General features: G+C 45.0%; 1 protein-coding gene across 2 annotated transcripts; it reads right to left on the bottom strand.

The window, feature by feature from the left end:
* Positions 1 to 1517: 1517 nt before the first annotated feature.
* Positions 1518 to 12398, bottom strand: Heatr9 (HEAT repeat containing 9). Of its 2 annotated transcripts, none has more exons than XM_074048925.1 (15): positions 12311 to 12398; positions 10368 to 10417; positions 8882 to 9054; positions 8611 to 8620; positions 8233 to 8292; positions 7987 to 8043; positions 7303 to 7360; positions 6815 to 6945; positions 5088 to 5270; positions 4624 to 4716; positions 4411 to 4530; positions 3080 to 3153; positions 2619 to 2670; positions 2110 to 2196; positions 1518 to 1868 (listed from the first exon to the last, which is right to left on the bottom strand). In XM_074048925.1, exons 1-15 carry the CDS (start codon positions 12396 to 12398, stop codon positions 1518 to 1520), a joined length of 1587 nt encoding a protein of 528 aa, XP_073905026.1. The 2 variants fall into 2 exon arrangements, with proteins under 2 accessions (XP_073905026.1, XP_020030400.1); XM_020174811.1 differs by having other exon boundaries at positions 8233 to 8289; positions 8494 to 8620.
* Between the last annotated feature and the right edge of the window lie 1052 nt (positions 12399 to 13450).

The following is a 13450-nucleotide window of genomic DNA, read 5'->3' on the forward strand; positions in this document are numbered from 1 at the left end:
ATATCCAGAAATGTAGTGGGGGCTTGGAGACCTGTGGCAGGATTTTGCAGAAGTGAGAGCCTAAATAATATAGTTAATAAGATCATGTTTATATCCATAGGATGTTGGGGGCCAGTTAAGTTTGAGTTATGTTGCTCATGGGTCCAAAGCTGCAGAGTGGTCAAGAGAGGAAGAACATCTTTCCTATTTTTGGACTTTGTGCTATACCAACAGAGGAGTCCCTAGGCTGTGTTGCTTATACTCCAGAATATTGAAGCCATGCTTTTGTTTTTTACTTAAAACTAAGGCAAAACATGAATATAGATGTAGTGGGGCAGGTTGGGAGACAAATCTGAACAACACACTACTGAATTCAGAATTACTGAAGTGCTCTGGAACCAGGGGGCCTTCATTTGACCTTTCTGTGCTTGATGAAAAGAACTTGTCCTTCCATTACTAGATCACTCCAGTATGTTGGAAGAGTAAATGAGGGTGGCAGGAAATAGTCTTTTGACTTCTGGTGGTCACAGGCTCATATGACAACACTGAAGAAAGAAGGAAAAAGTTCATATTTGAGTGTTAACCATGTAATGCTAGGCACTGTCAGGCTTTATTTTAATCTTCATAGGAGCTCTCCCAGGTAATAGGCATCATTTTATTCATTTTGTAGGTGACAAAACTATCAGAAAAGTAACTTAACCAAAACCCTTAACCAAGTGACCCTAGGATTAGAGTTCAGATTTTTTTGTCTTAAGTGTGAACCTTTTCATCTTGATAGGGGAGAGGGTTATAGCTTGCTGGGATTAGTGTGGGAAGTCTTGTTGGTGTCAGTAGAAATAAGCAAAAACTAAGGCAGTTTTACAAATTGAGTAGGGTCTCTCAAAGGGAATGATCCTGAGGTAGGTGGAATGCAATATCTAGGTAGCAGGCACAGCAGAGAGGCCGTTGGTTGGCTAATTAAAGCTCAGTATTAGCTGGTTGTGGTGGTGCACGCCTGCAATCCTAGCCCCGGGAAGCTAGGACAGGAGGATCACACGTTTGAGGCCATTCTGGGCTACACAGTGAGACCCTACCTTAAAAAAAAATTTTTTTTTAAATCTCTCCTAGCCACTTAAGAAAGGTGTGTGGGGGAGCAGTGAGTGGGTGGGGGGTGAAAGTTAGTAAGAAGACAGTCCAAGAACCAAACTTCCCAGCATTTTTCCCTGTAGACAAGTTCAGCTTGCTAGCTTTGTCATCAAATTCTGGGCACAGACAAAGACTTGATTTAGTGAGGTAAGTTGGCCATGCAGAGAATCTTTGGTTATATCCTTTCCTCTTTCCTCTGATGAAAGGACATGTGGCTACATAGAAAGAATACCCAACCAGGAGCAAGGAGACCTGAGTTCTGTTCAGCTTGTTTGGGGAGTAGTAGTGGTGATTCGGAGATGTGGTAGGTATAGTGACTCATTTATTCATGAAGGAAAGTATGGATAGTTCTCTCAGGGAAGCCTGAGAAGCATACTTAGGGAAAGAGTGGGAGTCAGGGCCAAAGAGCCTTCCTATTTGCAGTTTTCAGCAAGGTTCTGGAGCTGCTTTCTGATTGTTGGTTGCCAGGGCCCTGGGGTGTGGGGTCTTTGTTTTTGTAGCATAGATAAACAGGGTAGGAAGGAATGCACCTTTTCCTTTTGTTCTTCCTTTTTGCAGAACTTTGAAATAAACAAGGGGTTCAGCTTAGCAAGTCGGAAGTCTTGGATATTTAACTCTTCTAGGATCTCAGGCTCCTTCCGGAACCTTGTAGGCTTTATTTTCACATTGGTCTTAGGTGCCTCATAGACAGAGAAAACCTTGTTCTTCAGCTTGTTTTGAATCCAGGGATCAGTGGATGCCCAAACGATTAGTGTTTCTTGTATCTGCATTGAAACAAAAACCCTAGGGCTGGCTCACTTTGGGCTTAGGCTGGGAGGTGGGCGGGGGAGGGGATCCTACGGAGGGAAATCTCTAGCCACAAGCCACTGTGGCCCCTAGGAACCAGGTCAAGGAATAGTGTCTGAGGACTTACTCCTCTTTACTGTCAAGGAACAAATGGTGAAATGAGTGGAGGAGATTTGGAGGAGGGGTAGAGGAGAGGAGTAAGTGATGGGAAGGCCTTACACTCTTCTTCACAGCCTGGTTCTCCTCCACGTCTAGCATGTCCAGGAGCAAGTAGAACACATGTGGGCTACGGATTCCCAGGCCGCCCTGGAAGCGGCAGAGTGAGCCTGCCTAAGTAGCCAGTCCTGGGAAGATACCCCATCCTCTTTCCCATCCTTGTCCCTTTGTAATGACCCTGTGGCCTAGAGGGGATACAGTTTCCCAGCTGCGATACCTCTTTCCTTGCCATTTGGAGTTTTAGTTCCCATTATTTATCAGAAAGTCAAGATATTTTCTGCAACATCTAATTGCATCCTTCATACCCATCTCCTATCCCTTATTCCACCCACCCTGAACCCAAAGAAAAGGTTACATTGAACTCTTGATTGGGCTAGAATTCTATAATAAACATCCTTCCCAAACTTTGCAGCTGTTTCTTCCCCTTAGTGACTGCTCAATTGCCTACTCCCCCTGCCATCATCATATCTCAGGAACTGGCACCACAGAGAAACAGAGCCCATCTTAGTTACCAAAGAGATGACTGCTTCCTCACGTACAACAGCATCTGGGTCCATCAGCTGCCTGTGTAGAAGGGCATATGTTGTCCAATTAAAAAGTGGAGTGGGAGGGAGATTGGTTGCTTTTGAACCCCAAAGTGAGTTGGGCATAATGCTCATGAGTGATGCAAATTTCATGTCTCTTTTCTCAGAGGCTGGGATGGGGAAACAGGTACTATAGTTTGTTATTGCACTAAGTGATCAGGACACACATCTGTCCAGAGCTTGCTTTTTAAAATTTCCTGTCAGGTTATATTAATTTGAACTTGATAGAAACCCTGAGTGGTATTATTAGTCCCTCTACAAATGAACAAACCCAGGAGTCAAAAAGTGACTTGGCCAGCAGCACAGGCAAGGTTCTCAGCCAACCTCTTTGCTCTCTCTTCCCACCAACTAGGATTTGCTCCTGGCACCTCCCAGCCCAGGACACTCACGCCTCCACCAAGTTCATCATCATAGGCTTCATCTTGAGGTCTTTCACTGTTTTGGCTACAGCCTGCCTCATAGCCTGCAGAAGGACCAAGTGGGACAGCAGAGAGAGGAAATGCAGGGGTGTACACGAAAGTGCTTTGCAAATCTCTATTGAACACTTACTTTTGCTACATAAGGTCTCTGCCTTGGAGAGTTCATACTCAGGTGGAAGCAGCAGATGAGTAAATAGTCAGTTTTATATAGCACAGTATTGTGTAGGGCGCACATAGGAAGGTTTCCTGGTTGAGACTTGGGTACTGGGAAAATTTCTGGAGGAGGAGGTTGGTACCTCAGCTGAGTGGATGTTAATGAGGCAGAGGGTTGGGGGACCAGATTATTTTAGACAAAGGGGGAGCATAAACAAAAGCCTGGAGGGAGGAGAAAGCTCAGAAAATTGAGCTGAAAACAGTATGTAGAGATAACCAAATTGGGGCTCTTCAGCAGACTGAGTAATTATACTGGGACACCAGGGACAAATCAGGACACAGTCAACCTAAGCATAGCTGGTATATGACTGAGGGAGAGATCAATATAGAGAGGTAAAACTGGGTGCCAATGGCTTGTGCCTGTAAGCCTAGCTACTCAGGAGGCAGAGATCAGGAGGATTGGGGTTTGAAGCCAGCCCTGGGCAATTAGTTCACAAGACCCTATCATGAAAAAACCCATTACAAAAAAGGGAGTGGCTCAAGTGATAAAAGCGCCTATCTAGCAAGTGTGAAGATCTGAGTTCAAATTTCAGTGCTGCTCCCCCCCACCCCAAAAAAAAAGAGATAGAGAGGTAAGAAGGACTCAAGTTTTGAAGCAAATCAAGCTATCCTGAGGGCACTGGGAGCCACTGAAAAGTTTGATGCAGAGGTGAGATACAATCTACATTTTGTAAATGTGTCTGTAGAAGTACTGTGGTTGTTTCTGTAACAAACCATAGTGAAGATAAAAGGAAGGGAACACAGAGGAAGGCATGCTTGAATTTGGTGACTCAGTCTTCCCATAGGAGATACCATTTGGACTGATCTTGAAGAAGCAATAACATTTTAATAGGCAGAAAAGAGAAGGAGTGAATAATATGAAATAGTTTTTTACTTTACAGAAGGAGGGATGACTTGGGGCATTATGTACTGAGAGCAGCCCAGGCAAAGATAAGGTGGCTTGAAAACATGGGGTGCAATAAGAGGATGGGGTGTAGGTTAAGATGAGTATAATACCAGGGGTGTAGGGGGGTCGTTGGGAGCCAACATCTCAAGAGAAGAGAGAGGAGATAGGTTTGGACTGCCTGGATTGGGAACTGTGTTCTCACAACGAAGGGTTCGTTGTATGTCTTCCTCTTGAGCAAGTCAAATGTGATTTCCTCTAGCCCCTGTGCCTGGATCCGTTCCAGCCCAATGGTACTGAGCATCTGGGTGGCTTCAAAGCGGTCCTGAGGGCAGGGGTGAGGGAGGTATGAAAGATAGTCTCCCCTTCTCATCTACCAACCCTGTCCTGGTGCTGAGGAAGGCAGCCCGGAGCTCACCTCAAGGACACCAGAAGAACATAGCTGCTCCAGAATGGCCTTGGTGACTACAGCTGAGTGCACATGCATTATCTTGACCAGCATCCTAAGGGCCTGTGAAGGGTGAAGTGGGGCAGGGTGCACAGGAGAAGGTATACCAGAGGCGTCTGGATGGCCAGGCAGATTTGATGACTGGGCCTTGAACTTGTGGGGAACAGGTGGGGTCCTTTCTGCCTCTTGGCCTCTTGAGTGAAAACACAAGTTGACTGTGCACACATAACTGAAGTTATGTGCACACTTATTTATAGTGTCCACATAATCCCATATTCACGCATATGCATATTCATGAACACACGAAGGACCCTGCTGTCTCCCAGCTGAAGCTTTTTTTCTTTGGGACAAGGATAGTAGGATCCAAACTCTACCCAAAGTCAGTATGGGCCTTTGTTTCCCAGATGCTTCTCAGGGAGCCCAGCTTCACGCACCTTCATCTGCTGGGATTTGGGCCCTTGGTATAGGCACTGCAGCAAAAACTCTTGGGCTATGTTGCTGCAGGGCCTCAGGAAACCCAAGCACAGGGCTGCTTCCATGGCTGCTTTGTTTGATGACTTCTTTATCAACATCTGCAGCACAGCTACCAGCTCTTCTTCATCTCCGACTTGAATCCTCTGAGAGGGAGACAGAGGTGAAGTGGGCAGTGGGAGGCACTAGTCCTCAGCCAAGCTTCGTGCTTTCTTTCTATACCCATCTACATTTTTTTTCTGTTGTTGTTTTGTTTTGTTTTTGTTTTTTTGAGATAGGGTCTCACTATGTAGCCCAGGATGGCCTGAAACTCACTATGTAGTCCAAGCTAGCTTTCATCTAATGATCTCCTGTCTCAGCCTCCCGAGTGTTAGGATTCCAGTCATGCACCACCATACCTTCTCCCCTGTGCATTTTTGAAATGTAAGTTAGGTCATGTTACTGCTGTGCTCAGAACCTCTAATGGCTCCCTATTCCATTCAGAAAAAAGCCCAAGTTCTTAACCCAAAAGGCCACATACAACCTCGTCTCCTGTTAACTCTTTGACTTGACCTTCATTTCCTCTTTCTCTGTCTATTCCTATACCACTTCAGCCATGTTGGTCTTCTTGTGATCTTTGACCATGCATTGACTGGTCCCTCTGTCCAGTATGCCTTCTCTCAAGTATCTGTGAGGCCAACCTCATCTGTTCTACATCATTGTTCAAATGCACCCCCTAAATGAGACCTTCCCTATCTATCATGTAAATTGCAACCCATCCCATCCCCACTTGGCACTCCTGAAAGCCCTTTTCCTGCTATATAGTTTTTCCATTACCCTCATCACTTCTGACATACTTTGTAATTTTCTAGTTAAATTTTGTGGTTGTCATATGTCTCCCCTCACTAGAATGTAAGCTCCACAAGGACAAGGATCTTTGCCTCTTTGGTTCATTGATGAATCCCAATGCCTATGGCAGTGCCTAGCATATGATAGCTGTTTAATATGTAATTGCTCAATAAATGAATGAGTGATGGATTCTGTTCTATGTGGAGCAATGATGGAATCAAAGGAAGAGATCCTAAAAGGGGAAATAAAAACCCTGAGAGTAGTGTCACAGGACTCTCTTGGTTCCTATCCCCTCTTGATAGAAGTTTTGCTTCAATAGGTTATTTTAAAATGTTACATTTTTTTTGGTGGGACTGGGGTTTTAACTTCATGCTTCAGGTACCGTTTGAGCCATACTAGTCTAGAAATAAACACTTTTACTCTTTGTGTGGCCTTCAGTTTTCTTTATACAAATACAAATATAAACTCTTCTTTTTTTTTTTTTTTTTAGTGGTACTGGGGTTTGAACACAGGGCCTTATGCTTGCTAGACAGCCTCTCCACCAGCCCTTTAGAAACTATAACAGTAATGATAATTATCATTTAAGGAGCAAAGGCATTACATACACCATCTTCATCTCTTCTACCATGGTGCAAGGCAATTTTAAAGATGCATAAGCTATGGATCAGAAAGCTGGCTTTTTAGAGGCTGCCTGAGTAGTGTGTGGTATGTTCTTCTATTCAATCTACAGGGAATTCAACAAAGAGTCTTCTATTAAAGCTGAGAGCTATGGTACCTTCTTCCTGACCCACCAGTTACCTGGGTTTGACCAGTCAAACCCACCAGTTGCCTTGAGCTGCTTTGTCCCAATCTCTCCAATCACCTTGTCTTTAGGGATAGCAGCCCAGAAGTTTAGAGCCACTCGTAGTCCCATTAGAGTGTCCATCCTTTGGCCCTCATTTTGACACTTCACCTGTTTGATGAGAGCCTGGATCACATGCTTATTCAGGCAACCTGGACAGGGAGATTCCTTAGGTCAGGGAAAAGACTCGAGGACTGCTTCTCTCTACAAAGACCCATTAAGCTCCACTTGAGACAGAACTTCTCCAAAGTACTAGGTTCCAAGGTGTTGCTCATTTTCTCAGGACACCAGAGCACCTGGATAAGTCTGAACACAATTTCCCTCTCTTTTCTCCCTTTTTACCCCACCTTCTGCTCTCTGCACAACAGTACCTAGGATAGCTCCCAAACCTTGCCAAATGCTAGGTTTACATCTGTATATACCCTGTTCCCTTCTGCCTTTACCCAAAGGAGAAAGTGGTTACACTTTTGTACCTCCCAGTTCCCCACCTGGGGCAAAAACATACTCACCCAGGATGGCCAGGGCTCGATAGGCCTCACACTTTACTTTCTCTGGACCCGTTTGGGCCTGATTGAAGAGGCAGGTGGTAGGAACAAACCATAATGTGATAGAATGTCAGAGCTTTAGAGATTGTCTCAGCTTATCTTTTCTTCTTATAAAAGAGGAAATTGAGGTTCATTTAGTGACTTGTGCAGGATGGTGTAATGGAAGGAACACTGAACCAGGAGTTAGACTTGTTCAAATCTAACTGGTATACAGTAGCCACTTGGCCTTAGGCAAGTGCTTGGATTCTCAGAGCTTCTATTTTCTATAGAAAATAACATTTTAGTGTTGGTGTAAGATTTAAGTGAGATTATGGATAAGAATGCAGACTGAACTTTAAATCAACCTGAGCGTGGAGCATTGTAAAGAGAGAACTAGAAGTTCCAGTTCTTCTGTGGGTTTTCAGTCCAGCATCTTTTCTGCTAGACTTAGGTGATCTACAGACTCCCCCTTTCCTCAAGCTGCTCTTTAAAAATGCCAAGGGCATAGGATGGGGACATGCCACACACCAGTGGCTCTTTCCTCACAGGTCCTGACCTATCATTCTGACACCCTGGGGAAGCTTTGTTTTATGCCCATGTGCCCACCCTCTACCCACCTCAGACTCTGTTTCCTCCTTTTCTGAACTCCTTAACAGTCCCTAGACTTACCACCTGCCATAGCATGTCCATGATACACTTGTCATTGATACCAAGGTACCCCAGAGCCTGCAGGAAGAGGGGTAGAGGGAAGGGAAAGACCTTGGACACTATCACCAGAATTACTGTCCTCTGGACCCAGACAGAATTTATGCTTGGGACACCACACCTGTGCCCACCATCCACCTCTAGTTGCTTTTACATTTCAGCTTAACCTCCCAGCTGCAACTACCCTCCTTCTCTCTTGCCACTTCTCACTTGTGCTGCATACAACTGCTCATCTTCTCTTGGAGATTTCAGGTTTTTTGTGAGTTCCTGCTCATCCAAGACAGTCAATGGAAAGGAAGAAAGAGAAAAGTACAGAGCTCCAAACAGAAAGGAACTCAGCCTATCTAAACCCCTTTCCCCTCTCCCTCCATCTTGCAGGCAAGGGACTGCATACTGAAGGATGCTGCAAGCCAAGGCAAAGGTACCCATAGGAAGGTGTTTCCTTACTTTCCTCCCCACCATGGTCCTGACCTTTAATCTTTGCCACTTCAGGGAGTCCCTGGTAGGATCTAAAGGTCCGGATCTTGCCTGAGGTTTTAAGATCAATTTGCTCATGGGGAGATTGAAGTTTTGGATTTGGCAACCCACTTGGAAGTACCTGTATGAGAAATTGCACAGGTAGCCTTAATTCCTTCACTCCTCTGGTCACAACCCCACAAAGTCTCAGCCCAGCTCAGAGATGGGATCAGAGAAAGGCAAATGAGAGCTCAGTGATACTCACCAAACTGAGCTTCCTTCTACCCCAGGTCCTCTCTCAGACCTGTAGGCCGAACCCTCTCCCCCAGCCTACCCCTTCCTCATTCTTCCTTTTCTAGAAGATTTGGAAGGTGTGGAGAATAGGGATGTGAGCAAAGCAAACCTAGTGTGATCTCTCATTTTCTGTAACATCTCTCGTTCCTTTCGCTGATCATCCAGGGTACGCCAGTGCGTGAAGCGCTCAGGCCCTTTGGAGTAGCAGGAAGGGACCGAGTTTGGCTTGCTTGGGTGCTGCCTCCAGCACTCTGGACTTGGGGGATACTCTTCCTTTGGCATCTGGGAGTGCAAGTGTCAGAGCAGTCAGAGGGGGTCACTTCAGCCTCTCATTTTGGCTCTGGTCAGCTACACCTAACCCACTGAGTGAGACCCGGTTAAATTACTTCAGCCTACCAAGGTCTCACTCAGTCTTCTCATCTGTAAATTGGAGTTAGTAATCCTTGTTCTGTTCTCCTCCCAAGGTTGTTGTAAAGATCAAGAGGAGTCCAGATTTTGCAATCTGCAAATCCATCTGAGTCTACAGTTTGGTTAGTTGAGGATTTTAAAATACTTGGAAAAGCTCATGTGGTCAGGGAGATGAAAAGGCCAGGGTTGGAGGACGTGTGGAGTAAAGGTGGGAGAAAGACTGCTGTTCATCTGGGCATTTAGTGAGCATCTACTATATACTAAGGATGTAGTTACCTTTCTTGCCTTCATGAACTTCACATGAAGTTGGGAAAACAAACTTTCTTAAAATAATCTGCCTCTTAACTATGCAACTATTATTATTATTATTTTTTCAGTGCTAGGATCAAACCTAGTGCTTTGTGCACACCAAGCAAGCACTCTACTTCTGAGATCCATCCCTAGCCCTTAGCTGTGGATCACAGCTTTGGCTGCAGAGATGGGGTTTGGGGGGTGTCAGAGACTTTCTCTGAGGATTTGGCTGGGGCCCAGTCCGGCCTCTTCTCAAATCTTTATAACACATCTCTCTGGGCAACAGGGAAAAGGAGGCTTCAACTGGTTTCCAGCTTTTAACTGAAAAGATCAAAAGGGTTTTCAAGTTACTGTGATTTCAGAAAATGGGGCCAATGGCTCATAGTAAGTAGGGTTTCCAGATTTAGCAAAGAACAAGCACCCGCTCCAAAGAAAACAAAACAAAACAAACAAAAGCAAAATAGGATATCAAGCTATATTTGGGTTTTAGGTGATGAATGAAATATTCAGGACAAGTTTTATACTAAAAATATCATTCATTATTTATGTGAAATTTAAATTTAATTGGGCATTCTGTATTTTATGTGGTAACCCTAATGGAGGATCCCTGTGTTAATAACAATGACTCCGATTAGTAAGCACACTTTGCATAGCCAGGCCTTATAGACTTTGTCTCATAGCAGCTGTATGCAGGGGGTGGGGCAGTCTTGCTCTGTGATAGAGGAAGTTCCTGAGGCTCAGAGAGGGAAAGTGACCTGTCTAAAGTCACTGAGCATTGATGGTAGCCCCAGAGATGAATGTTGGGGTTCTGTGAGTTGGTCTGAATGGGAAGGGACAGTATGCCACTCCTCCTACTTTGGTACAATTCCAAGGGTAGGGAAAGTTACAGGTCTTACCTGGTAGCAGGACAAGGGCAGGTGAACAGGAGCTGTGGCTTTTCTGAGTTCTGGCAAGAAAGGTAACAGTATTTGTATGACGCAAATAAGACAGCTGCTGCAAAGGCAGGTTAACGAATCGTTCAGGTATTCATTTATTCAGCATTTAGTGAATATGAACACCAGGGAGGTAAGTAATTACTGCCTTCAAATATAGTCTATGGAACAGCACAGTGTCAACTGCCTGGGAGCTTCTCAAAAATGCTGAATCTCAGGCCCCAGCCCTCAGAGTCAGGATCTCCAGTTTAGCAGGATCTCCAGGTAAGTCCTATATAGTTGAAGTTTGAAAAACACAGGACCAGCAGAGTGTTCTCAACCTTTGCTAGATATTAGAATTATTTGCTTGGGATTGGGGGGTGGACATGCCTAGGACCTACATCAGATGAATCAAATCATTCTGTAGGGGTAGGGCCTAGGCATTTTAGAAAGTGCTTCTGAAGAATCAAATATTCAGCCAGAGGTGAAAACCATTGGTCTTTTCCAGTTTCTCCAACTCAAGTGTGCATTAGATTTACCTGGATAACTTGTTAAACTATAGATTTCTGGGAATCATCTCCTTAATATCTGATTGACTATATGTTGGGCTCTGTTCATTTATATTTCTAATAAGACGTTGAGGTGGTTGCTTGCTGCTTCTGGGACCACATTTTGAGAACCACTGGTCTGGCTGCTGGGACAGAAATGTTTAGCTGTGCAATACCACTCTTGGGGATATACCCAAGAGGTTACTCCAGAGGCACCTGCACACCCATGTTTATTGCAGCACTATTCACAATAGCCAAGTTATGGAAACAGCAAAGATACCCCACTCCTGACGAATGGATCAAGAAAATGTGGTATTTATACACAATGGAATTTTATGCAGCCATGAAGAAGAATGAAATGTTATCATTCACTGGTAAATGGATGGAATTGGAGAACATCATTCTGAGTGAGGTTAGCTTGGCCCAAAAGACCAAAAATCGTATGTTCTCCCTTATATGCGGACATTAGATCAAGGGCAAACACAACAATGGGATTGGACTTTGAGCACATGATAAAAGCGAGAACACACAAGGGAGGTATGAAGATAGGTAAGACACCTGAAAAACTAGATAGCATTTGTTGCCCTCAATGCAGAGAAACTAAAGCAGATACTTTAAAGCAACTGAGGCCAATAGGAGAAGGGGACCAGGAACTTAGAAGGTAACACACATGCACAGGAAAGTCAACTCCCTGTGTAGGTATCCTTATCTCAACCAGCAAAAACCCTTGTTCCTTCCTATTATGGCTTATACGCTCTCTTCAACAAAACTAGAGATAAGGCAAAATAGTTTCTGCCGGGTATCGAGGGGGTGGGGGGAAGAGAGAGGGGACGGGGGGAGTAAGGAGGGGATGGGGGAGGGGGGAGAAATGACCCAAACATTGTATGCACATATGAATAAAAAAAAAAAAAGAAATGTTTAGCTGTGGAGGAAGATACAAGTGGTGCTCCTGAGAGCCACTTAATCTGGCTGGAGGATCAGGGAAGGTTTCCCAGAGGAGATTGTACAAAAGATGAGCCTTCAGCAGGACCAGGAGCTAGCCAGATAGATAAGAAAGCACTTAGTACAGGAAACACTTTATGAAAAGACCTGGAGGTGAAAGAACTGGGGTGGAAAGCAGCATGTAGGTTTGGAGAAACTGGGGAGACACACAGGTGTCCCAACTTGAGAAGACCCTATAAACTCTGCTGAGGAGCTGGAGACTTGTCTTGAAGGCTATGGAGAGCCATCAACATGTCCATGGGCCTTCCCTGCCCTGAGTGACTTGTTGAACTCACTCAGTGCCTTGTCTGGGACTGGGAGCCAGGTAGCCTTGCTTTTTTCAGGCTCCTGGCTCCTGGCTCCTGCTCCTGGCTCCATTCCTGTCCATTCTATCCTCACCTTTGGTCCTGTCTTGATATTCCAGCCATGGATACATGTACATGGACCTGGAGATTTCAAAGATATCCACTGATCTTTCAAAGCCCATTTTCTTCTCCTGGTGGGGGCCAGAGGAAACCTGTATAGCTGGGATTTCAGGGCTGTGGGGGGAGTGGGGGTACAACTGGAAGAGACTATCCTCTGGCACAAGAGAGACCAATGAAATTGGTAGAAGCTTCCAGGTGCTGAGCAACCAGATTACCTTGGTAAACAGAACACCCAAGTTCCATTCTTGAGCCCCACCCCTGGCATCTGCTGACTTGACGACTAAGTCGGGCTCTTTAACTCTCTGAGATTCAATTTCCTCACCTGAGAAGTAGGGAAGTTGTGCTTGGCATGCTGTGGCAAGGCATAAACTCAAAAGAAAGTCAAAGTATTTGGTGAACTGACAAACTGAAGCCCATGTTAGGGGTTGCTTGTCTTTAGGATGAGTCATCAGGACAATGGCAGGGATGGGAAAACCCCTTTTATATACACCCTCCTTGGTGGCAAGAGACTATGTGGTAAGGAGCTGTTTCTCATACCTTCTCCTTTTGCATATGCCTTTCCTTCTACCTGTCAATCCTTTCCCTTCCTTTCCTACTTTTTAACTTGTTACTCAAGTCTTTCAAATTCTACATCAGTGTTATCTTTGAAGTCTCTCTCCTCCCTCAAGCTCCCTGTCCCACACCACTGGCCGATATAATCTCTCTTGCCTGGCAGCAGTGTGACTACAGCCTGTCATATAATTGCTTCCTCCCCTTAGGTGTTTATCATATGTTTACTCTGTTCATAGGACCATCATCCTTACTGGACTGTGAGCTGCCTAAACATAAAGAGTGTGGCTTGTGGTTTATTTACCTCCCTGTTCTAGTCTCTCCACCCCACCCTTATCATCTACCATACTGCCTGGCACACAGAAGGCAACTCACAGTAGCAAGAATATCTGGACCACTAAGTCATCAGACTTAACATCACCAGCAGACAGACATGTGTTTTTTGTTTGTTTTTGTTTTTGTGGACTTGTTTGAGATAGGGTCTTACTAATGTAATCCAGGCTGGTCTCAAACTCTCCATCCTCCTGCATCCACCTGCAGAGTTCTGGGATTATAGATACGTACC

The sequence above is a fragment of the Castor canadensis genome, chromosome 11 (genome assembly GCF_047511655.1).
Source record: "Castor canadensis chromosome 11, mCasCan1.hap1v2, whole genome shotgun sequence".
Classification (NCBI taxonomy): domain Eukaryota; kingdom Metazoa; phylum Chordata; class Mammalia; order Rodentia; family Castoridae; genus Castor; species Castor canadensis.